Raw genomic sequence first — 24,874 nt, 5'->3', positions numbered from 1 at the left:
CTATACCATTTCAGACAAATGGCTGTCCAGTCTCTTCTTAAAAACTTCCAGTGTTGGAGCATTCACAGCTTCTGGAGGCAGGTTGTTCCACTGGTTAACTGTTCTGTCAGGAAGTTTCTCCTTAGTTCTAGATTGCTTCTCTCCTTGACTAGTTTCCATCCATTGCTTCTTGTCCTGCTTTCAGGTGCTTTGGAGAATAGCTTGGCTCCCGCTTCTTTGTGGCAGCCCCTGAGATATTGGAACACTGCTATCATGTCACCCCTCATCCTTCTCTTCATTAAACTAGACATACCCAATTCCAGCAACCATTCCCTATATGTTTTAGCCTCCAGTCTCCTAATCATCTTTGTTGTTCTTCTCTATACTCTTTCTAGAGTCTCAATATCTTTTTTACATTGTGGTGACCAAAACTGGATGCAGTATTGCAAATAGATATGGTATCTTAGCTTTGTCTACCTATCACTTTTAAATAATCAAAAAACAGTTACTTTCAGTTTTCATGTTTTCAAATATTGTAATATAGCTATTAGCTTAAAAACAAAATTTTACATTTTTTTTTAAAAAGTAGAATGCTAACTGCAGAAGAATGAATTTGAAATTCAGGTTGATATAGTAACAGAATGGAATGGACTGATGAGGTAATATATGTGAAACTGAATGGAAATAATTTGATCAGTCCTGATGTACAAAACAGCCTGCATTTATCTCATTGATTTTCCAATGATGAATTGATTTGTTATATTGGCTGATAACAAATTCACATGATTTTATAATCATGTTGTTGTTGTTAGCTGCGAAGTCGTGTCTGACCCATCGCGACCCTATGGACAACATTCCTCCAGGCCTTCCTGTCCTCTACCATCTTCTGGAGTCCATTTAAGCTCACGCCTACTGCTTCAGTGACTCCATCCAGCCACCTCATTCTCTGTCGTCCCCTTCTTCTCTTGCCCTCGGTCTTTCCCAGCATTAGGCTCTTCTCCAGTGAGTCCTTCCTTCTCATTAGGTGGCCAAAGTACTTGAGTTTTAGCTTCAGGATCTGGCCTTCTAAAGAGCAGTCAGGATTGATCTCCTCTAGGACTGACCGGTTTGATCGCCTTGCGGTCCAAGGGACTCGCAGGAGTCTTCTCCAGCACCACAGTTCAAAGGCCTCAATTCTTTGGCGCTCAGCCTTTCTTATGGTCCAACTTTCACTGCCATACGTTGCAACTGGGAAGACCATAGCCTTGACTATACGCACTTTTGTTGACAGGGTGATGTCTCTGCTTTTTAGTGTGCTGTCTAGATTTGCCATGGCTTTCCTCCCCAGGAGCAAGCGTCTTTTAATTTCTTGGCTACAGTCCCCATCTGCAGTGATCTTGGAGCCCAGGAAAATAAAATCTGTCACTACCTCCATTTCTTCCCCATCTATTTGCCAGGAATTGAGAGGGCCAGATGCCATGATCTTGGTTTTCTTAATGTTAAGTTTCAACCCAAGTTTTGCACTCTCCTTCTTCACCTGTAACAAGAGGCTCTTTAGTTCTTCTTCACTTTCTGCCATTAGAGTGGTATCATCTGCATATCTTAGGTTGTTGATATTTCTTCCGGCAATCTTAATTCCAACTTTTGATTCATCTAGCCCTGCCTTTCTCATGATGTGCTCTGCATATAAGTTAAATAGGCAGGGCGACAGTATACAGCCTTGCCGGACTCCTTTCCCAATTTTGAACCAATCAGTGGTTCCGTGTCCAGTTCTCACTGTTGCTTCTTGACCCGCATATAGGTTTCTCAAGAGACAAATAAGATGGTCTGGTACTCCCAACTTGCCACAGTTTGTTATGATCCACACAATCAAAGGCTTTAGCATAGTCAATGAAGCAGAAGTAGATGTTTTTCTGGAACTCCCTAGCTTTCTCCATGATCCAGCGTATGTTGGCAATTTGATCTCTAGTTCCTCTGCCTCTTCGAAATCCTGCCTGCACTTCTGGTAGTTCTCGATCCACATACTGCTGAAGTCTAGCTTGTAGGATTTTAAGCATGACTTTACTAGCATGAGAAATGAGTGCAATGGTGCGATAGTTTGAACATTCTTTGGCACTGCCTTTCTTTGGAATTGGAATGTAAACTGATCTTTTCCAATCCTGTGGCCATTGTTGAGTTTTCCAAATTTGCTGGCAAATTGAGTGTAGCACTTTTACTGCATTGTCTTTTAAGATTTTGAATAGCTCAGCTGGAATACTGTCACTTCCACTAGCTTTGTTGTTGCTCAGCTTTTCTAAGGCCCACTTCACTTCACATTCTAGGATGTCTGGCTCGAGGTCAGTGACCACCTCATTGTGATTATCAGGGACGTTAAGCTCATTCTTGTATAGTTCTTCTGTGTAATTTTGCCACCTCTTCTTAATCTCTTCTGCCTCTGTTAGGTCCCTGCCATTTTGGTCCTTTATCATGCCCATTTTTGCATTAAACGTTCCCTTCATTTCTCCAATTTTCTTGAAAAGATCTCTGGTCCTCCCTATTCTACTATTTTCTTCTATTTCTTTGCACTGTTCATTGAAGAAGGCATTCTTATCTCTTCTAGCTATTCTCTGGAATTCTGCATTCAATTGGGTGTATCTTTCTTTTTCTCCCTTGCCTTTCGCTTCCCTCCTTTCCTCAGCTATTTGCAAAGCTTCCTCAGACAGCCATTTTGCTTTCTTGCATTTCTTTTTCTTTGGGATGGTTTTGGTTGCTACCTGTTGTACAATGTCGCGAACCTCTGTCCATAGTTCTTCAGGCACTCTGTCTATCAGATCTAATTCCTTAAATCTATTTGTCACCTCTACTGTATATTCAACAGGGATATGATTTAATTCATACCTGAGTGGCCTAGTGCTTTTCCCTACTTTCTTCAGTTTAAGCCTAAACTTTGCAAGGAGAAGCTCATGGTCTGAACCACAGTCAGCTCCTGGTCTTGTTTTTACTGACTGTATAGAGCTTCTCCATCTTTGGCTGCAGAGCATATAGTCAATCTGATTTCTGTGTTGACCATCTGGTGATGTCCATGTGTAGAGCCGTCTCTTGGGTTGTTGGAAAAGAGTGTTTGCTATGACCATTGTATTCTCTTGACAGAATTCTATCAGCCTGTGCCCTGCTTCATTTTGCACTCCAAGGCCAAACTTGCCTGTTATTCCAGTTATCTTTTGGCTTCCTACTTTAGCATTCCAATCCCCCATGATGATAAGAACATCATTTTTTGGTGTTAGTTCTATAAGGTGCTGTAGTGCTTCATAGAACTGGTCAATTTCATCCTCTTCAGCACTGGTGGTTGGGGCATAGACCTGGACTACTGTGATATTGAATGGTTTGCCTTGGATTCGAACTGAGATCATTCTGTCATTTTGAGGATTGTATCCCAGTATTGCTTTTCCTACTCTTTTATTGTCTATGAAGGCTACTCCATTTCTTCTGAAGGATTCTTGCCCACAGTAGTATACCTGATGGTCATCTGAATTAAATTCACCCATTCCTGTCCATTTTAGTTCGCTGATACCTAAGATGTCAATGTTCAGTCTTGTCATCTCTTGTTTGACCACGTCCAGTTTTCCTTGATTCATGGATCTTACATTCCAGGTTCCTATGGAGAAAAAATCTTTACAGCATCGGACTTTCCTTTCACCACCAGACATATCCACAGCTGAGCGTCCTTTCGGCTTTGGCCCAGTCGCTTCATTCTTTCTGGCGCTACTAGTACTAGCCCTCTGCTCTTCCCCAGTAGCATATTGGACACCTTCCGACCTGAGGGGCTCATCTTCCAGCGTCATATCGTTTTGCCTTTTGGTACTGTCCATAGGGTTTTCATGGCAAAGATACTGGAGTGGTTTGCCATTTCCTTCTCCAGTGGATCACGTTTTGTCAGAACTCTCTGCTATGACCTGTCCGTCTTGGGTGGCCCTGCACGGCATAGCTCATAGCTTCATTGAATTACGCAAGCCCCTTCGCCACGACAAGGCAGTAATCCATGAAGGGGATTTATAATCATATGAATATTCATATGAATGCTTATATAAGAACAAAATATTATGTGTTAAATTATTAATATTTGTTAAATTTATTTGCCACCTATCTCACCACTGGGCTATTCTAAGCAACATATAATAATAAAAAGAAAGAAAAATGAAATTAACATAAACGAAAGTAAAATAATAGAATATCAAAAGTAACAATAACAAAATAAACAATATCAAAAGTACACAACAACACTAATACATCAATATCATCACTAGAAAGATGGATAGGTGGAGAGGAGAGAGCAAGAGGGAGAAGGTGAAATCTGCCATCAATCTAGAAATCATATAGAATAGAATTCTTTATTGGTCAAGTGTGCATGCACAATGGTGATCCAAATGTGCTTCATTTTGCTGCCTTAGAGAGGTCTACACAGTGCTGCAGAAACTTCTGAATGCAGCAGACCTTTATAAGCCAACAGAATGGGCTGCAAAGCAGTGACTCAAAGATGGCTGCCATTTTGTTGAACGAAATGGCAACTGCTTTTGGAATTGTGCCATATGGCTGCACAAAGAAGGAAGTTATTCCAATGCCCTGGAAAGCCTCAGAGTTCTTCAGAAGATACATGAGGAGAACAGTGTTTGGCCTGATGGGGTGTGAATCAGGTCTAAGACCTGGCAGGACTCAGTGGGAATGGGAAAAGGCTTGTTGGAAAGCCAAGGTGCGGGAAATGGAACAAGGGGCATCTCAGAAATGGAGAAGCTTTGGGTGGGCCAGGTCAGGTGGTCCTGGACCCATATTAGACCTCCAATGACATATCTCCCAGGCAAAAGAGCTAATACTCTGCTTAACAACAAACATTTTCCAACAATGGGAAGAGCAGGAATTGGGGGGGGGGTCTAATTAGCTGAGATGTTTCACCTAGCAATTAACATGACATGCAACCATAATGGACAGGTTCCATTGAGACACTCCATATCTCAAGGAGTAGCTGTATGGAACTATTACTGTTAGACCATAATTTTCTCATGAGTGGTAGCTTATCTGTAGTACTGAATCATGTTTAGGGTTTTTAAAAATATGAAGATGAACTGGAACAGGTTGAGAAAAGAATAACAAGGCTGGTTCTTCATTCAGAAATAAGCATTACAATCATAAATTAATATTATTATGGATGAAAAGACTGAGATTCAACAGTCTCTTCATCAATGAAGGATGGTCTTGCAGAAAAGAGCTAGAAAGGAGGTAGAAGCTGGATTTAACTTGATTAAAATTATAAGAAATTGGCTGTAGTAAACTAACTTTGATAGTAAGAATAGTTTGAATCACTGAACCAATTTATAAAAAATTGTGTGAATGCTGTGAAACAAATGGAAGAGAGCAGGAATAATCAAGAGACAGTTGATCAGCTGATATCTCATAAACAGCAACTTAACCTATAGGAAGGCTGGAAAGAAGAAGCGTTTCATTAAGAATCTTCACCTTACTATGGATGAAAATGGAAAAATCCTAGAATAGCTTCCAAGATTCAGTATTTACCCTAATGGAGGATTAAAGATAACTTAGTGAAGTCTTGCTTCCTTGATCTTGCACAGCTGCTTGGGGTTTGACAGTTATCTAAACAGAGAGAGGAACTTGTGAACAAACCTTTCAGGCTATTCTTCACCCAATTTCAAAAGCCTTTGAAAAAGGTCAGTTTAGGCTTTTAATAATTGATTTAGCAAACAAGATCTTCCTGGGTTAAGGGGCGGAGGAAAGAAAAACAAGGGATAGAAGAAAGAGAAAAGAATTAGAGAAAAATAATTACGAGAAAAAAAGTGGGGCCTTGCTCACTTGTGGCTTTTAACAATTTAAGTACTGTCAACAGTACAAGGACATAGCTGAGAACTGACTTTACTCTAAAGCAATAAAAGATAGTGATGTTGATGAACTGATAGGATAATCTACTCTCTCTCTCTCTCTCTCTCTCTCACACACACACACACACACACACACACATACTCACACACACTTTTATTATTCATATATTATTTTATTCAGTAAGTCATCCCTCACTAGAAGACTTTAAATGGAGACTGATTGGATCAAACAGTTTAGTCGGTATGACTTATTGTCCTGTAGTTTTCTTATTGTAAGGGATCTTAATTTTAAAATTGAAACTATTAAAAACATCTGAATAACAAAAAAGTCTCTAAGTATACTGTATGTTGATATTTTAGGAGAACTAAATTGAATCATGGCATAGATAACCTGAAGGTAATGACAGCATTTCCAAAAGGGCTAAGCTACTGAGCCTTGCTGTATTTTTTGTTTCTCACAATAGATAAAGCACACCAAAATCTATTCTCCAGATAGTGCTTAGGGATTCACTTCTAAGTTATTCTGGGAAATGTAAGAAAAATAGTTTTTCCAGGTTGCTGATGTATTTCATGGTATTGATTCTGCAATATGGTAGGAAATTATAATGGTGAAAATTGCCTCTTGATGCTGCTCAGAGATCTGTTATGGGTACTGGGGAAAATATGAACAGGACTAAGTTTCTGGAATCTGATCTTAAAATATCTGTAAAGGGAGTATATAGGTAGTGGTCAATGATGATGAATTGTCCCAGCATGTTGATATTAGAGAATGTCATATGCTGACACCAGGCCTGTGCATGTTGTCAGTATTTGACTAGGCCTCTCTTTTAATATGTGTCAATGTTGTATTATTTATGTAATGAACGACAAGGATACATACTTAGATTTCTTGAAAAGTGTAGTGAGTTTATAAAGCCAAAAAATTACAGCTAGTACTGTATGACCATGATTTACTACATTTTTTTTCTGGTTTCCAGCAAAAAATGCCCCATGGTAAACAATGGGTTTGCTTAATGACTATGGTGTTTGCTTGACAACCATTGTGTTTGCTTATTGAGTCCTGCAAAAAAAGATTTTAAAATCACATGTGACAGGTATGACTGTCAGAACCTGCATCTAAAATTGTGAGTTCAATTACTGTCATAAATCAAGAACTACCTGTATGGTGAAAAGATAAAATTACATAGTTTGGGATTTGCAACATGAAGATGTCCTACTATGAAGGGCCTAGAAAGGCATCTAGCTATTTGGTATCCTTCTGTCCAGCTGTTCACCTGACTTGGATGGATGTTCTCTCATATAAAAGTGGCACTTAAAAGTGCTATACAAAAGACTGCCCATAAGATCATTAGAATTACCTGTAATTCCCCGGCTTATTTACACATGTTGCTCCATTCTGGCATCCTAAGGATGTTCCCTCATAAATCTGGCATTCATTAACATCAACAGAACAATCTGGTCCCTGAAAAGAGAAGGATGGTTTATTTTCCAAATAAATTAAGGATTAAAATATGTGGATCAAGCTCATACATGATATAAAATTTCAAAAGGTACAGAGTAGTGTTTCTCAATCTTGGCAAATTTAAGATGTGTGAATTTCATCTCCAAGAATTCTCAGAGTTGAAGTCCAAACACTGTAAAGCTGTCAAGATAAGAAAAGATTGGTATAGAGTATCCAACTTTCTCACTGTAATGTTTCCTTTATAAACACTAAACAAAACTTGGTTTTGTGGCTGCACCTTCCTTGTTCATTTAAGTGCAATGTACTTTCATTTAATTCAAAACATAGGAACACTGTAATAAAAGCTTAAAATTTGAGAATCAGCTCAGGTAGAGTAAGCCCTCAAAAACTATACAAAGAAATGTATATTCTACTGAAAAAAATATTATACTATACATATAGGGCCATTTGTGTGGTAGTTAAGCTGTTGCTGTAATATTAGATGACCAGCATCTATTCCTATTTTTTTAAAAAAAAAACAAAAGGTTTGTCTACATGAATTAAATTGTAATTTTGTAGCTGAGGAGATCCATTAAATCTGCTCCCCCCTCCACATTTTTCTCTAAACCACTCCATCTTGTATAATTTTCAGTTAAGAATCATAGCACAAATGTAAGCAACTGAAAATTCTTGGGCAGGCTAGCATGAGCATATTAAATGCCTAAGGCCTCCAACACTAAGTAGTTCCCTTCTAACCACCCTTGGTATACAGCACTTTTCAAAATAATCAGACTTTTAGCTGCCAGGTATTAAATGTGAGGGAAAGTTATGGAACTCAATAGCAGAATACAAACTTGCATGCTAAAAATCCCACTTTGGCATCTCCAAGAGAAAGATCCCAAAAGAGTAGGTGGCCAAGAAGACCTCAGCATAAAAATCTGAATAAACAGATTGCAGTTTATCCACCTTATGTGATGGTTCCGAAAGATGAAACTCTTCAAAATAACTTTGAAGCATTGTTTACCTTCAAGAATCTTTTATTCAAGTATTGGCACTACATAGTTGAAACCAGAAATCTCCTCCCCTGGATACAAAGTAACAAAGTGCAATTCCCTCCTCCAATAAACAGTCATAAATCACATTCCCCAATTAGCTTGAAGTACGGGCTTTCTCCCCAGACCTCCAGCCTGCCAAAACACTATAATTCTAGTTGCTGCTGGGAGGAGGAATGGAGATGAGAATCCAGCTAGTCATAAGAATAATAACTTAATCTGGGAACCCAAGGACATTGGGCCCAGAGCTGATAGTGTTTTGGCAGGCTGGAGGTCTGGGGAGAAAGCCCGTACTTCAAGCTAATTGGGGAATGTGATTTATGACTGTTTATTGGAGGAGGGAATTGCACTTTGTTACTTTGTATCCAGGGGAGGAGATTTCTGGTTTCAACTATGTAGTGCCAATACTTGAATAAAAGATTCTTGAAGGTAAACAATGCTTCAAAGTTATTTTGAAGAGTTTCATCTTTCGGAACCATCACATAAGGTGGATAAACAGATTGTGTAGTATACAATGGCTCCAATTTGTAATCCTCTCAATATCTATGGCAATTGCTAATTTATTTCCTGCACCATGTTATTCTGTTGCGTGGGCATATAAACTACTTTCTGATTTTCTTTTATCGGTTAGATTGATTCCACTGGATTGGCTGTTGTGTAAATGACAGTGCTGGAGCAAATTGCATTTTATACATTGCAAGTTATGGAAGATGCTAAGATTCTTACCTGCCAACTGTTGGGACAAAGACAAAAGAAAGCATTTAGTAGGTTTATGCAGGTTCCAGAATTCTGGCAAGGGTTGCTACTACAGTGGTTTTTTAGGAAGGCCTAGAACAAAATATAAAGCAAAAATAAAGCCATTCTTTTAGCGTTATTTATTTATTTATTTATTTATTTATTTATTTATTAATGGGATTTATATCCCGCCCTATCTCCCGAAGGACTCAGGGCGGCTAACAACAATAACATATAATAAGTACAGAAATTAAGATAAAAATAAAATTAAAATTATCTGTGCAATAAATTAAAATTAAAAATTGAAAATAAATTAAAAATTGTAAATATAATTAAAATGCCTGTCAGTCCAGGTCAGCCAGGTGGAAAAGGAGTGTTTTGAGGCCGCGGCGAACTTCTGGGAATTAATTAATCTTAAAGTACATAAAAGGTGTACATCATGTTACTCACCAGCTCAAGATTATGAAGTCTGCCTTCAATATTCACAATCTGCAGCAGAAAAAGAATGGTATCTAGATTAGCATAAATCTATTTGTTGTCACTATCATATATTACTCTGTTCTATCCAATTTCATAATTTTAAAGAACCTACAAAGTCTCATAGCACACTCTTTTTAAATATATGCAAATTTTCTATGTTACATTTTGGCAACTTTCATGAATATTTGCAGATTTCAGGTAAAATTTATTATAACTGACTTAGGATACTGTTTCAGCAGAATCTACATTGAGTTTTTTTCCACGGTTAAAAAATACATATATTCAAGACAGATTTCTTTTATTGCATTAATTATAGATGTTGATATTTCAAAATAATTAAATGGACTATTCTCCTTTACTAAAGATGAAGCCTGTCTAGAAATCCATGATAGTCTATGCAGTTCTTTTAACCCTTCATTGCAGTCCTTTAACCCTAACCCTAACCCTTCAGACTCTACTTCCTCAATTACTTGAGGTGTAGTAGTTAAAGTAGTACTGGCCCCAAGTACCATCCAGTTGTCCAATGGTTAAGACATCAATCCATTAACAAGCAATGAATTATTCTCTTTTCAACGTTTTACAGTTAATTCAAACAATTCATTTTTTGCAGTAGTTAAAAATGGATTTTATTCTTTATAGGTGAACAATGGCAAATTTAAAAAAAGAAATTGAGAGATATCATAAACTGCTATTTGTGTGGCATGAAGTGTAGGATCTAAACCGGGACATAAAATTATTTTGCAGTACAGCAAATTAAAAAATTAATTTGGTAGTTAAATAGTGATATGTATACTAGATTCAGAATATATAAATGATACATAAGAGATATTAAAAAAAAATACCTGGGATTGAAGCTGGATGATCTCACTAGAAACATTGTGATGTGTGCTTGTGAGTCTTTTTAGTTCTAGAAGTTCATCTTTGTTCCGTTGGATCTATATTTATAAATAAAAAGGATAAACAATTCTCAAATGCTTAAAAATTGCAAAAAACATAATTCTCAGTGAATGAAGAGAACTCTGTCCAGGGAGAGGAAGAAATTCTGATTTTTACTCTTTATAGGCCTTGCTGTTTTAAGGATTGCTTCTTCCAGTTGTCTTCTTTCAAATGTATTTGCAAACAATGCTCCAATACTATTAACTTCCAATCCAGGGACAAAAACTCACATGATCAGTTCATGTATTAAAAATGGGTGAAGCATCATGCTGCCAGTCTTGACTGTGGAACTCTAAACCATATGTATATAAAGGCTCCCTGCCCCAAAGCATGAAAGATGGAATGGTTCCACTGAAGTAGATCAGTAGGGGGAGGGATGGCACTCTACCCCACCCAGTAAAGATGTTTGTTCAAATGAGAATACTGCAAAATCCCCCCATGTTACAATATTTGGGTATGACTCAGAAGAGAGAAAGGATTGTAACACTAATATTGGCTAAGACAGAGGTTATACACCCAGAGAAACTCTTGAGTAACTTGACCCTTGGGGCAGAGTCCCTGAAGATTCTACAGGTTCCTGGATTCTAACAAAAGACAGAGACTCAATTGGTATAATGCTTAAATCACTTGACTAAAAACTAGAAGACGAGATTTTTAATTACATCTTAGACACAAAGACAGCTGGGTGACTCTCTCTTGACCCTTGGAAGGAGGCCATGGCAAACCACTTATGAGAAATTTTGCCAAGAAGGCTGCAGTGACTAATCCAGGCAGTTGGGGGTGGGGGGTAGAGAGAAGGAGGAAGAGGAGGAATGTTTGGACTTTCCAGTTTTACCCACTGTAGGGACTTTTCTAACATAGCTGCATCTCTTCTAAACTAGGAAATGTATATACTATATTTCTATATAGAGGCATTTCTGAGTTGCCATTCAGGTCAGGAAATCCTATACTTAGGCGTTGCATTTTTGAGCATGGCAAATGTCGGATAACATAGCTTTTCCAGTTACTGGAAAAATAAAGAAACTATAGAACCTTATTTGATCTTTCTATGTTAAGTTTCAATCACTGGATTTTGCTTAAAAATTATGAGGAGCTCTATTCCTCATACTATAGAATTTTCATGAGCCTCTGATTGGTTTTGCAAAACCAAAATGATTGTAGCTGCCTGCCAAAATAACAAAAATCAAGGCAAATAAATGCATAAAAGCTGCATCACAGAAGATCAAATCTGTAGTCTGGACACTTATTGGTTGTCACATGTCAAAGGACCTTGAGAATCTGGAGCCAGCTCTTATGAATACACACACACACACACACACACACACACACACACACACACACACACACATATATATATATACATATATATATACATATACATACATACACATACACATACACACACATACACAGATACACACACACACACACACACACACGCAGTGTCAAAAACTTGATGACCAAAAAAAAAAAGGAAAAAAGTGATAAAAAATACAGGTAGTCTTCGACTTACAACAGTTTGCTTAGTAACTGTTCGAAGTTACAACGGCAGTGAAAAAGTGACTTATGACCATTTTTCATACTTATGACCATTGCAGCATCCCCATGGTCTTGTGATTTACATTCAGATGCTTGGCAACTGATTCATATTTATGTCAGTCATAGGGTCCCACAGTCAGATGATCCCCTTTTGCAATCTTCTGACAAGCAAAGTCAATGGGGAAACCAGATTCACTTAAGAACAGTGTTACTAATTTAACAACTGCAGTGATTCACTTAACAAATGTGGCAAGAAATGTCATAAAATGGGACAAAACTCATTTAACAAATTTCTCTCTTAGCAACATAAATTTTGGGCTGATGACTATCTGTAGATTGATGACTATCTGTACACCCAGTTAGTGGGGAAGGGGACAACTTCATCCCTCCAAACGCTTCCTTCTCGCGAAAGCAGGATGAAAACTCCAAAAAATGACAAAGAAAAAAGGTTAAAACAGAAGAGTGTCTCTTCTGAACAAGAAAAAAAATCCCATCCGCATCCTGCTCTTGGGGGTGGAGTGGGGGATTTTTATTTTTTGCCTAGTTTTGCTCTTTTAAAAAGATTACATATCCCCATGCCAGAAGCTGCGCACCATCACCGGTCACCTGCTACACCCCCCACAAACCCAAAGCCCCCCTTTCCCTTCCTTTGAAACAAACCCTCCCCCGAATCCTCCTATTTCTCCCTTCTGAATTAAAATGAAAGAAAGCAAAGTTTTTTCTTTGGTGGTCTTTACAAATTTAAACTGCTAGAAGGAAGTGGGGAAGAAAACCATTGCAAGACACTCTTCTGTTTTAACCTTAATTCCTTGTCGTTTTTCAGTTTTCATCCTGCTTTCATGAGAGGGCAGTGTTTGTGGGGGGCGAAGCTGCCCCCTTTCCCTCCCCAAGCCACAGCTGAGCAAGACACCTGCCTGCCCACCCGGGCACTTCCTCCTGAGATTTTCGTTGTCATGAGCATCTGTTGAGGATTGGCAGCAGGGGAGGGGATGTTTGGTTTTTATTTTTCCCACGTCTGCTGGGTGGGTGCAGCAGGTTTTAGTTGTTTCTGTCATGATGGGAGGTTATCCATAAAGCACATTTGTTTTTTGGGGGGATCCCAAAACCCTCTTCCTCCACTTCCTCCTCCTCCTCACTGGAGCCCCCCTTTGTCTGCAATGGTGTGGCAGAAAGACTCCTGCCAGGTTTGGGATGATGGAGATCTGCCCTCTGCAGAGTAGGGGCAGGGTTACTATGCTGCCTGTCAATCAGGCTTGATTTCCTTTCTTTGCCCCCCTCCCTCCCTCCCTCCCCTGCTTGTAGCTGCCTCTGAGCCCCTCATTCTTGGGAATTAGCATTGCCAGCATCTCTTTCTCCTGAGCCCCTCGTGCTGGGTAACTGTTGCTAACCAAGAGCTGTTTTAAGGTTAGGGGGTCTTTGGGGGGATAACCAACTAGCACCCTGACATGTCCCCCATGCCCCCACTTCAACTGCAGAAGCTGCAGCCCCCCCCCAAAGCCCCTGCAATCACCTATTGGCAATCGCATGCTGCTCCGAGAAGGAATGCTGGAAGGAGAAGAAGGCGTGGCCTAGGAGGCAAAAGATCCTAGAGCCGCTGCTGATCAGTAGCTGCACGTGCCGATCCTGGGCTCTCAGCAGAACCCAGACAAACCTCATGCAGCCCCAGCTGAATCTCTGCCCTAAGACTGCATGCGGCTGCCTAGCACCCCCAAGGCCGCCGCCGATCAGCTGGAGCAGCGCATATCGATCCTGGCCTCTCAGCAGAGTCCCGGCAATACCTCACGCAGTTCCAGCTGACTCTCTCCCATAATTGTCTTGGTTATGCATTGCACTCCTTTCATTAACTATATTCTTTATGTGTTATAAAAATATAATATATAAAAGTAATCTATGAATTATAAAAATAAAATCTATGGATTATCCTATTTGAGGACCAAATTATTTAATCTGGGACCAGATTAAAAACTTCTTTAGATAATATCTTTATCTTAAAAAGCAGCATGTAACTGATGGGAGTATATATGAATCGTCACGTGTCAATGTATTTAAATCTGATTTTCTGAATCCCCTCTAAGCGTTATTGAAGAATTGGATTTAGATAGTAATAAAACAACATTGTGAACAGATCCAAATCATTACCTGACTAAAAACATCAGCAAGGTCTTCTTCATTAAGTTTTATTCTGCCCTGTGATCCAGTTCTGAACTCAATATTCTTGGAAGAGCCAGTGTGGAAGACTAAATTGCCCCCTTCAGATGACATGCGAGGCCTGATATGTCAAAGGGAAGAACATAGCACATTGTAAAGAACTTTAATGAAGCTACATAGTTTGTTCTATTCCTATGGCAGTTTTTTTTCTGTATCTATATGAATTCAAGCAAGCTATAATTAAAATGTCAAGAATGGTACTCACTGTGCCTGATTAATGTTCCTTTTAGGTCTATTTTTTTCACCAGAATCAGATCCATAGTTATTCCCAAAAATCATTAAGAATGTCACCAGGGTCCAAGGAAAAAAGCTTGGACACTTCATCTCTCACTTCTAGCCTTCCTGGACTTGTGCAGTCAGTTAAAGTGAAATTTGTATTATCTTCAAGGATTAATCCTATGTCAGGTGTACTTTGCTCTTGAAAAAGTCTTTGCATGTGCTTATTCAGCACTCTTTCTCAGTTAGGAGTACTAGAGGTGATTCACTTGCTATAAAGGAATAGTTGTCTAGTAAGTTCTAGATCATATTTTCATGCATTTCTTAAATTTTATAAGTAAATCAACAGTTTTCCAAGACTTCTCTTGGGCAAATACTGGAATGTTGGTTCCTACTTCCTAATGGTGTGATACACATGCACATTATTATATTGTCCCTTAAGAATCACAGCTTTGTTTTACCTAATTTGTACCTGCCTTATGTTTCTGTTATTCACTGGAAATTCACTTGGGTTCATCACAATGAGGAAAAATTCTTGATTAAAAAGAGGAGGTTTTATATGTGAGTGTGAGACAATAATCATAATATTTATAATAAGCAAACAAAATGATAGAATATTATCAATTTATTAATCATTTTCAATTGATATCTATGAAGGATTGTCTGTGGCAAACACAGCTCAGAAGGAGGCAGGAATTTGAATAAAACTGAGGCATTATTAGAATTCATATTAAGCATGTGAGGTAGTTCAGAAAAGCACATCCAGGTACATAGGTTACATTGGTGGAATTTTACAAGACAGAAATTATTTCTCCCCTCTGTTTGCTCTGTGGAAAGCTAGGGAAGGAAGTGTTTGTCACATTGCCTCTCCATCTATGGGCTGATACATCTTTTGCATGGTTTTCTTCATGTAGCTCTCCCTCATGACTCTCAAATACATTTTCACACACCATTACAACTCAACAACTGTAACAACTGTAAAAATATGTTAAAAAGTGTTTCCTGATCACCACTGTTAAAACTGATGACAGGAAGCAATGACCTTATTCTGACTTAGCTTTGTAACGTTCATCTGTAATCAGGCCCAGTGGTTATAAGGTATCATGAAGTCATAATATCCAACATGTATTTCCTAACTAGATCATATAGCGCAAAATAAAATACTGAAGGCTTAAATGGAAAAATAAATTATATCATTGAAACAGGGTATAGGGACTGCAAGTGGCTTTAGAAAAGCACCAATATGAATTGAAACAGATGGAGAATTCCCCTCTTACATGTGCCAAAATATTTGATTTGCAAATACTGGTAGAAATCTAAATTTGCAGGGAGAGAGAGCCAAGGACAAGGAAAAGAGGCTACCACATTTAAGAAAGCCTAATTATATGATGGACAATGAGATGTTAGTGCAGGGGTCTTCAAACTTGGCTCTTTTATGACTTGTGGACTTCAATTCCCAGAATTCCTTAGCCAGCCACACTGGCTGAAGAATTCTGGGACTAGAAATCCACAAGTCATAAAAGGGCCAAGTTTGAAGACCCCTGTGTTAGTGGGAAGGAATTTGAAAAATAAAGGCATCTTTGGAGTGGAAAACTGTGTGTAAATATGCATGTAGATCAAACACATCTAAGAATATCTTCCAAGTTTTTTTAAAAAAAATACCTCTACTGTTTAACTTTTCAGTGTTTAATCATTTTCATTCCTTTTAATCTTTGTAGAAACAAACTATTATAGCATGCCAATGAATAAAGGTGATTCAACAACAGATTGTGCTGTATTAAACTTTAGCCTTTTTTTTCAATTTCAGAAATTTCTAACATCTGTAGAAGATGGGCCAGGCACAAGTAAGAGGGACCTGATGGCCATGTTATTATTGGCAGAGTATCAGAAGAAGAGTGAGGATTAATCTACACCAATGTTTCTCAACTATGGCAATTTGAAAATGTATAGACTGCTAGCTAGGGAATTTTGGAGAAAAAGTTCACACATCTTCAAGTTGTCATGGTTGAGAAAACACCCTTAATCAATAAAGTTGCAACTAAAAATATGGAATCGAATAAAAAGTAAACATATCCACATTGCACATATTGTCATTACATAATGATTTTATAGTACAGTAAAACAGGAACATAAGAACATATTACAGGTCATGTCATTGATTATCTGGTTTTGTACAGTGAAACTGATTGTCAGCAATTTTCCAGGCTTCATATATACCAGAGATTTCTTCAGTCTTATCTAGACATACTAAAGATAAAGCATGGGATATTCTGTGGGGAAATCAGCTGTGATTTTATCTAGCTTCCACTAATTTCACAATAGTTTGTAGTTATATTAACAAAATGTTTTAATACTATTTTTATAATACATTATTAATGTACTGTAGCTCAGTGGTGAAATACCAACTTTCCTCTAAAAAATTAAATTGATGGCACTTCTAACTAAAAGGTACATGTAGCATGTTGTGGAGGGCTATTACTAGTCAGGAAATATTGACATTTTTAATCTAATATATTTATCTATAAATTAGACAAATAGTTTGATGAAATAGAACAGTGGAAATATTCATATTGTGAACATGTTTTCTGGGAAAGTTGGGAAATGTAACACAACAGATTTAGAGTTTGAAGAAAGCTGGGGGACACTATTGTACAAAGTTAAGTTTGGTTTCAAATCTGCTTTTTGGAATGCAGGTTTTAAGTTAACATATCTCATTGTCATGTAGATGTGTAAGGAAATAGGAAGAAGTAGCTAGAACATGTAAGAACTAGGTCAATGCATGTTGTTAATACTGTATTATATATGTAAACATTCCTTTAATCAATGTATATATATGTTAACAGTACAAACAAGAAGGCATCGCCTAGTATATATAAGTAAAACCGCCTGACAGAAATACACGCGGGAACTTTGACAGCTGTCAAAGTTCCTCGCACCACGCAGGCGCCACCACTGACAGCTCGCGGCTGTCAAACGCCGGACTACGGAGAAGCCTGAGCTGTCAAAGCACCCACCGTACAGCGCAGGCGCGACCGCTGACAGCTCACGGCTGTCAAAACACCAAGACACGCGGAAGCCGGAGCTGTCAACAAAAGACGACGCGGATTGGTCCCTGCCTGACAGGGCGCCAAAATGAACACCGCTGATTGGTCCTCGCTACCAGCTGCCGGCTATAAAAGCCGGACAAGTTATTCTATGTTTGTCTTGCTCTTAATAAACCTGTTGTTGAACTAGCCTGTCGTCCCGAGTGGTCCTTCGGCTACTTCACTGGCGACGAGGGTGGGATCGCTCCGGAGCTGAAGTCACGGCCGAGGAAGAGAGTTCCCGGCAAGAGCTGTCACGGAAGTTTTAACTTCCATCAGAGCAACCCAGGACCGGACGACATGGCAAACTTCGGCCGTGTGAGGGAGTTTGATACCCGCCATCCCGAGAGATGGCAATCACACCTCGGCCAAGTCGAGGGATTTCTCCTCGTCAGTAAAATCACTGACGACCGAGCAAAGGCCGCCGCTCTGCTGTACATCAGCGGGCCCCCGGTGTACGACGCAGCCGTCGGGCTGTTCAGCCCAGTGCCCATCACGGAAGTCTCCTACGCTGACCTGGTGGACCAGCTGAACAAGTACTACATGCCAGCGCGTTCAGAACTGTACTGGCGGGTGCAATTCGCACAAAAGAGACAACGGCAGGACGAGCCCGCCAACGAATTCATTGCCGGGGTCAGACACGCCGCGCGGAACTGCTCCTTCCCCGACCTGGAAGACCGCATCAGAGACCAGGTGGTGATCGGTCTGAGGGACGAGAAGCTACAGAAGAAACTGACGTCCAAACCCGACATGAACCTGGCAGAGCTGACCAGGGAGATCATGGCATATGAACACAGCCACAAGAAGAAGCCGACGAACACGACCCCAGAGACCCCCGCGACCGTCTACCAGGAAAGCGCAACCTTCAGCGACAGCGGAGAGTCAGTAGACTTCACCGATGGAGAAGCCCTACAGCGCAGGATGGAGCACCGGCAGCCGAGGAGGGGAAAAACGTTGGACCGCCGCGGATCCAGGAACCCACCTCCGCCACCACCGCGTTACGAACAACGGGCCGCCTGTGCCAGCTGCGGGGGCAACCATGCCCGAGGAAGCTGCCGTTTTAGGAACGCGAAATGCCACAACTGCGGGAAGACTGGCCACATCAAGCCGGTGTGCCGCAGCAAGGGCCGGGACAACATCAATGAGGTGGAGGCAAACCCCCCAGGTAGGCCGGCTGCCCAGGCCAGCAGAGAAACCCCACCAGGCCCCCTGGTAGAGACAATTGACAGGGTAAACAGCATAAGCTCCAAGGTTAAGATCTGGGTCAGAATTCAGGGGGTGCCCTGCCACATGGAGGTAGATTCAGGGTCAGCAGTCTCATTAATTTCGCTGACAACCTATCAGGAAATCTGTCAGAAAGGCCGAAGACAAATCCCCCTGAAACAAACTCAGGTACACCTTGCAGACTTCCAGAAAACCCCTATTCCGTTGGAAGGGAAAGCCAAGGTCCTGGTGCAGTATAAGGGGTTCAAGGGTCCCCTGGAGGTTTTAGTTACGCCAGGGAACCGTACCAATTTAATAGGGCTAAACTGGTTCACTCCACTAGGCATCGCCTTAACGGGGGTTAATACCATTCAAACACCTAGCCTAGAAGCAGTTTGCGAAAAGTACGCCGACGTTTTCGATGGCACTTTAGGGAAATATACAGGTTCCCCCATTTCCCTGCAACTAAATCCAGCAATTCAACCAATTAAAATAAGAGCTAGGAGGGTACCTTTCGCCCTTAAAGAAAAAATTGAAAACGAGCTTGACCGACTCGTGGGACTAGGGGTACTGGAGCCAACAGAAGGGGGAACCTGGGAGACCCCTATTGTCACCCCAATCAAACCTAATGGCGAAGTGAGACTGTGCGCGGACTATAAAGCGACAGTCAACCTAGCCCTCAGCCCCCATGCTTACCCGGTGCCAGCGGTAAGGGACGTATTTGCTTCCATCCGCTCTGGCACCATTTTCGCCAAGCTTGATCTCACACAGGCATATTTACAGCTGCCTGTCACAGACGACACCGCGGAAGCTCAAACTATTGTCACCCACCGCGGTGCTTTTAAAGTAAAGAGGCTACAATTCGGCATATCTGCAGCCCCGGGTATTTTTCAGGGCATCATGGAAAAGACCCTGAAGGGAATACCCGGGGTCTGCCCCTATTTCGACGATGTTCTCATCGCCGGGGAAAACGAAGCTAGTTTAGCTGACAGGTTGTCAGCTGTGCTGAGCCGGCTCAGAGAAGCCGGTCTCAAACTTAAGCGGGAGAAGTGCTCTATTGGAGTCACTTCTACAGAATTCCTAGGTTATAAAATTGATAGCCAGGGCATCCACCCCACCGCTGAAAAACTAATGGCTATTCAAACCGCACCCAGCCCTAGGAATAAGCAAGAGCTTCAATCCTTTTTGGGGCTGTTAAACTTTTACCATGCCTTCATTCCCCACAAAGCCACTATTGCAGAGCCGCTCCATAGGCTCCTAGACAAAGGTACAACTTGGTCCTGGACCAAGGAACATGAGAACAGTTTCCAATCGTTAAAAAAGCTTATCTGTCACAGCTCAACTATCACCCTTTTCAGGGAAGACACCCCAATATGCATCGCTTGCGATGCCTCTCCCTATGGAATCGGGGCGGTATTAAGTCACATATTCAAGGACGGTACACAAAGACCCATAGCTTTCTATTCACGCACTCTGACCAAAGCTGAAAGAAACTATGCACAAATTGACAGGGAAGCCCTAGCGATAGTGGCAGGGGTCAAAAAATTTCACGATTATCTGTATGGAAGACCATTTACTATATTTACAGATCACAAACCCCTGCTAGGCATATTTACTTGGAATAAAACTACTCCACAAATCCTCTCCCCGAGAATTTTAAGATGGTCAACATTTTTAGCAGCCTATTCTTATCAGCTAATACATAAACCAGGTAAAGAATTGGGCCATGCTGACTGCCTCAGCAGACTGCCCATACAAACCAGGGACTCAGACCCAGCCCCAGCCAGCGGGATTTTAGCAATCTCCCAACTTCCAGAATGCCCCCTGACTGCAAACATTATAGCCAATAATTCAACAAAAGATAAAATACTTGCCAGAGTCCTCAAATGGGCCACAACTGGGTGGCCAACTCAAAACCCACAACCCCAATTCCAACCTTATTATAACAGAAAAAATGAGATTTCAACACACAGAGGTTGCCTGCTATGGGGAAATAGGGTCATCATACCAGAGAAAAACATAGACCAAACATTGCACATTTTACATGAAGGGCACCCGGGAATTGTAAAAATGAAGGCGATGGCCAGAAGTTATGTGTGGTGGCCCGGCATAGATAAACAAATTGAACAGTATGTGGGTGGGTGTTACACCTGTCAGGAGACCAGGAATGAACCACCCCAGGCACCAATCCATAAATGGGAGACTACTAGGAACCCTTGGTCACGTATACATATAGATTTTGCAGGACCTATCCAGGGCCAAAGTTTCTTAATTGTAGTGGACAGCTATTCCAAATGGCTGGAAGTCACACCCCTTAGGAAAACAACGTCCACAGCCACTATTCAAGCCTTACGAAAAATATTCGCAACACACGGCCTACCTGATACCATAGTTTCTGACAATGGACCTCAATTCACCTCTCGTGAATTTCAGATCTTCGCTACGAGGAATTGTATTAGGCTGGTCACGTCTGCGCCGTTCCACCCATCGTCGAACGGAATGGCTGAAATTATGGTACGATACACAAAAGAAGCCTTGAAAAAATTCGTTAAAGGAAACTGGCAAAGGCGACTCAGCCAGTTCCTCTTATCACAACACACAACACCATGCTCTACAACTAGCAAATCACCAGCAGAATTAAGATGGGGGAGGAGGCTAATAACACGTCTCGACAGACTGCACCCTGACACAGCCCCAGAAGAAAAACAGCACCCCCACCCCGGCCGCAAACTCAACCCGGGTCAATTAATATGGGCACGTTCATACACAGATAAAAACAAGTGGGTCCAAGGGACAGTAATAAAACAAACAGGGCCCATCTCATACCTTGTAGCGACGCAAGCACAGGGCAACATACGCCGCCATATTGACCAGCTCAGACCCAGACAACCACCACACACTTCTGAGCAACCAACCAGTGCCGACTTACAACCCCCACCGGAAATGCGGCCTATCCCAAACCAGGAAGCTGAACACCAAGACGAAGAACCAGAACCAGAACACCCACCACCCCTTCGCCGCTCAACCAGGAATCGAAGACCACCCGCCTACCTAAAAGACTATCAGTGGGCAGGTTCAAACATCCAAGAAAGAAGAAACGAACCAGGGGAGGGGTAAGGGGTGTATTATATATGTAAACATTCCTTTAATCAATGTATATATATGTTAACAGTACAAACAAGAAGGCATCGCCTAGTATATATAAGTAAAACCGCCTGACAGAAATACACGCGGGAACTTTGACAGCTGTCAAAGTTCCTCGCACCACGCAGGCGCCACCACTGACAGCTCGCGGCTGTCAAACGCCGGACTACGGAGAAGCCTGAGCTGTCAAAGCACCCACCGTACAGCGCAGGCGCGACCGCTGACAGCTCACGGCTGTCAAAACACCAAGACACGCGGAAGCCGGAGCTGTCAACAAAAGACGACGCGGATTGGTCCCTGCCTGACAGGGCGCCAAAATGAACACCGCTGATTGGTCCTCGCTACCAGCTGCCGGCTATAAAAGCCGGACAAGTTATTCTATGTTTGTCTTGCTCTTAATAAACCTGTTGTTGAACTAGCCTGTCGTCCCGAGTGGTCCTTCGGCTACTTCAAATACCACTTTACAATACCAGTGTTAATACCACTTTACAATGCCTTGGTAAGGCCACACTTGGAATATTGCACCCAGTTCTGGCCACCACAATGTAAAAAAGAGCAGAGAAGAGTAACAAAGATGATTAGGGGAGTGGAGGCTAAAACATATAAGGAACGGTTGCTGGAATTGGGTATGTCTAGTTTAATGAAGAGAAGGACGAGGGGGGACATGATAGCAGAGTTCCAATATCTCAGGGGTTGCCACAAAGAAGCGGTAGCCAAGCTATTCTCCAAAGCACCTGAAGGCAGGACGGAAATTAACTAAGGAGAAAAGCAACCTAGAACTAAGAAGAAATTTCCTGACAGTTAGAACAAGTAATTACTGTAGTGGAACAACCTGCCTCCAGAGGCTGTGAATGCTCCAACATGGGAAGATTTTTAGAAGAGACTGGACAGCCATTTGTCTGAAACAGTGTAGGGTTTCCTGCCTGAGCAGAGGGTTGGTCTAGATGACCTCCACAGTCCCTTCCAACTTTATTATTATTGTTGTTGTTGTTATATAATTAAGGATGTTTTGAATCTAAAGTTGATAGCTTGTTTTAATCTATAGCTTTTAAAAGTTCATGTAAATTTGTATTTAAGAAAGTAAACATCATCTTTCTACCCACCTCTTTTCCCCCACTAACAAAACAAATGAAATTTTGTATATACTCCTACAAGATTTGCAACTTTTATTCATAACAATATTTTAGGAATTTGAACAACTGAGTCAAAATAAAAAGGAACATATTTGATTTTCTTGGTAATACCTTGAATCTCAATATTCTATGAGATGCATAGATAAAAAACGTTAAGTCTATAAAAAATAAAAGGCAGATATATAAGCAATAAAACTTCATTGGGAACATTTCATTTTGTATTGTTTCTCATTCTAGGTTAAAATAGTATGGATATACTAAGTTTTTGAAAATATTTTAAGATGTTCATCATATTGGATATGCTACATGCTATGATACTGAAGATGTACTTTAAAAAGTAATTAACGTTATCCTGCCATATCAGCTATTTTGATATTCTATTGAGTACTGTGTCTAAATAAGAATTTAAAATGAAACAGAGATAAAATGAGTCAACACAGACAATCTGAATTCATGGGTCTGGTTTGAACCCATACTTTTTTCAATGAGACTTCACTGCATGAATTCTCTGATGGTTTCCCTCATGTTTTCTGGAAGAACTTGAGCCACAATACTGTAATTTATTAGGACCCTTTGTTTCCTATGTGAGTATGGCTAAGACAAATTCATTTCCAGATTACTCAATAAATTCCTCATATCTTTAACATACCATTAACTTAGTTTGAATTAAATCTACTTTAAAACACATAATTATAGGAATCTTTTTTTAGTATGTGAATCGTATGTCAATTTTCAGGCATGTTTACTGAATATCTGTGTATTGTACTTACCTTCAGCAGTAACATGTTCAATATAGGAGTTGGGTTTATTCAAGATGTACTAAAAAGATGATACAGTAAACTTTTGTGCCTTTGAAATATTATAAAATAAAATTTCAAATCATAGTCTTCTCTTTCCCCCTTTTCCACCCCGGAGTATTTTTCAAGGCAGATATTGAGGGCATGTGTATATGCAGAACTTCAGTGAATTATTCCTTCCCAAGGATCAAAGCTATCACATTGACAAAGTTTAATTATATATACTCCTACAACTCTATAGCAGGTGTTTTGAAGAATAAGCATACAGTATATTCAAGCTTGCATACTATATGCTCACAGTCCTATCAACAGAATTCCAGGTGCTATTATAGCATTAATGTCCTCTATGAATCTTTCTCCCTTGTCTGAAAAGCGGTTACATTATAACTATTCAGAAACCAGACCTCTTGAATACTCATATAGTACCAAATAAGGGTTATAAGAATGTAGAAAGCTAGATTCAGTTTTTTTGCACCTAAACAAATGGTTATTTTCTACTATATCTAATCATGCTTTATAATTATCAATTATTTTTAAATCTCTAGCATAAGATTCTTTATTTTTTCACTAACAACTGTGGCAATTCAGTTTTTCATTTTTCGTTTTGTTTTTTTACTGAGATTGTTTTTGTAGTTGTCATTATTCTGCGTTCCATTAAGAGGCACATACATTAAGAGGCACATAATGAAACACTGGATCTACTAGTAAATCTGTGTTGAGGTCAGAATGTGTTTGTCCTTTACTTTAAATATAAATTCTGAAATTGAAAAGCCTGCTCTTTTATTTTTATAATTACAGATGCTATTAATTGAACTTAGGGAATTAGATATGCAGAGATTCTATGATATATAGATTTACTTCAAAAAAATTAAGCTGACTTGCATCTTTATCAGTCTTTTCCTTAAGGAAATTTGAAAATTGCAGTTTGGATTCAACATAGACATTTCTAACAATAAATTATGAAAGTACAATTCTAGAATTTCTTTGGAAGAAACAGTGATAAAGTGTATTAAGAATAAAAGAGTTGTTTTTCAAGACATTAAAAGCAATTTAATATTTGCCTTTTTTAATTTATTTAAGAACGT

At 40.1% G+C, this 24,874-nt stretch overlaps 1 protein-coding gene across 1 annotated transcript in view; it reads right to left on the bottom strand.

Annotated features, from left to right (window-relative positions):
- The window catches only part of CUBN (cubilin), a gene marked incomplete at its 5' end in the record, with an annotated part of 213,224 nt that extends 198,687 nt beyond the window's left edge, over positions 1 to 14,537 (bottom strand). The window contains 6 exon segments of the mRNA XM_083379037.1: positions 7,181 to 7,284; positions 9,042 to 9,143; positions 9,501 to 9,539; positions 10,373 to 10,465; positions 14,145 to 14,274; positions 14,419 to 14,537. Coding sequence (XP_083235163.1) covers positions 7,181 to 7,284; positions 9,042 to 9,143; positions 9,501 to 9,539; positions 10,373 to 10,465; positions 14,145 to 14,274; positions 14,419 to 14,537 — 587 coding nt within the window.
- Positions 14,538 to 24,874: the final 10,337 nt, after the last annotated feature.

This window comes from Vipera ursinii, assembly GCF_947247035.1.
Source record: "Vipera ursinii genome assembly, chromosome: Z".
Taxonomy (NCBI): domain Eukaryota; kingdom Metazoa; phylum Chordata; class Lepidosauria; order Squamata; family Viperidae; genus Vipera; species Vipera ursinii.
The sequence above is the reverse complement of the archived record's forward strand: the minus strand, read 5'-3'. Positions and strand labels throughout refer to the sequence as shown.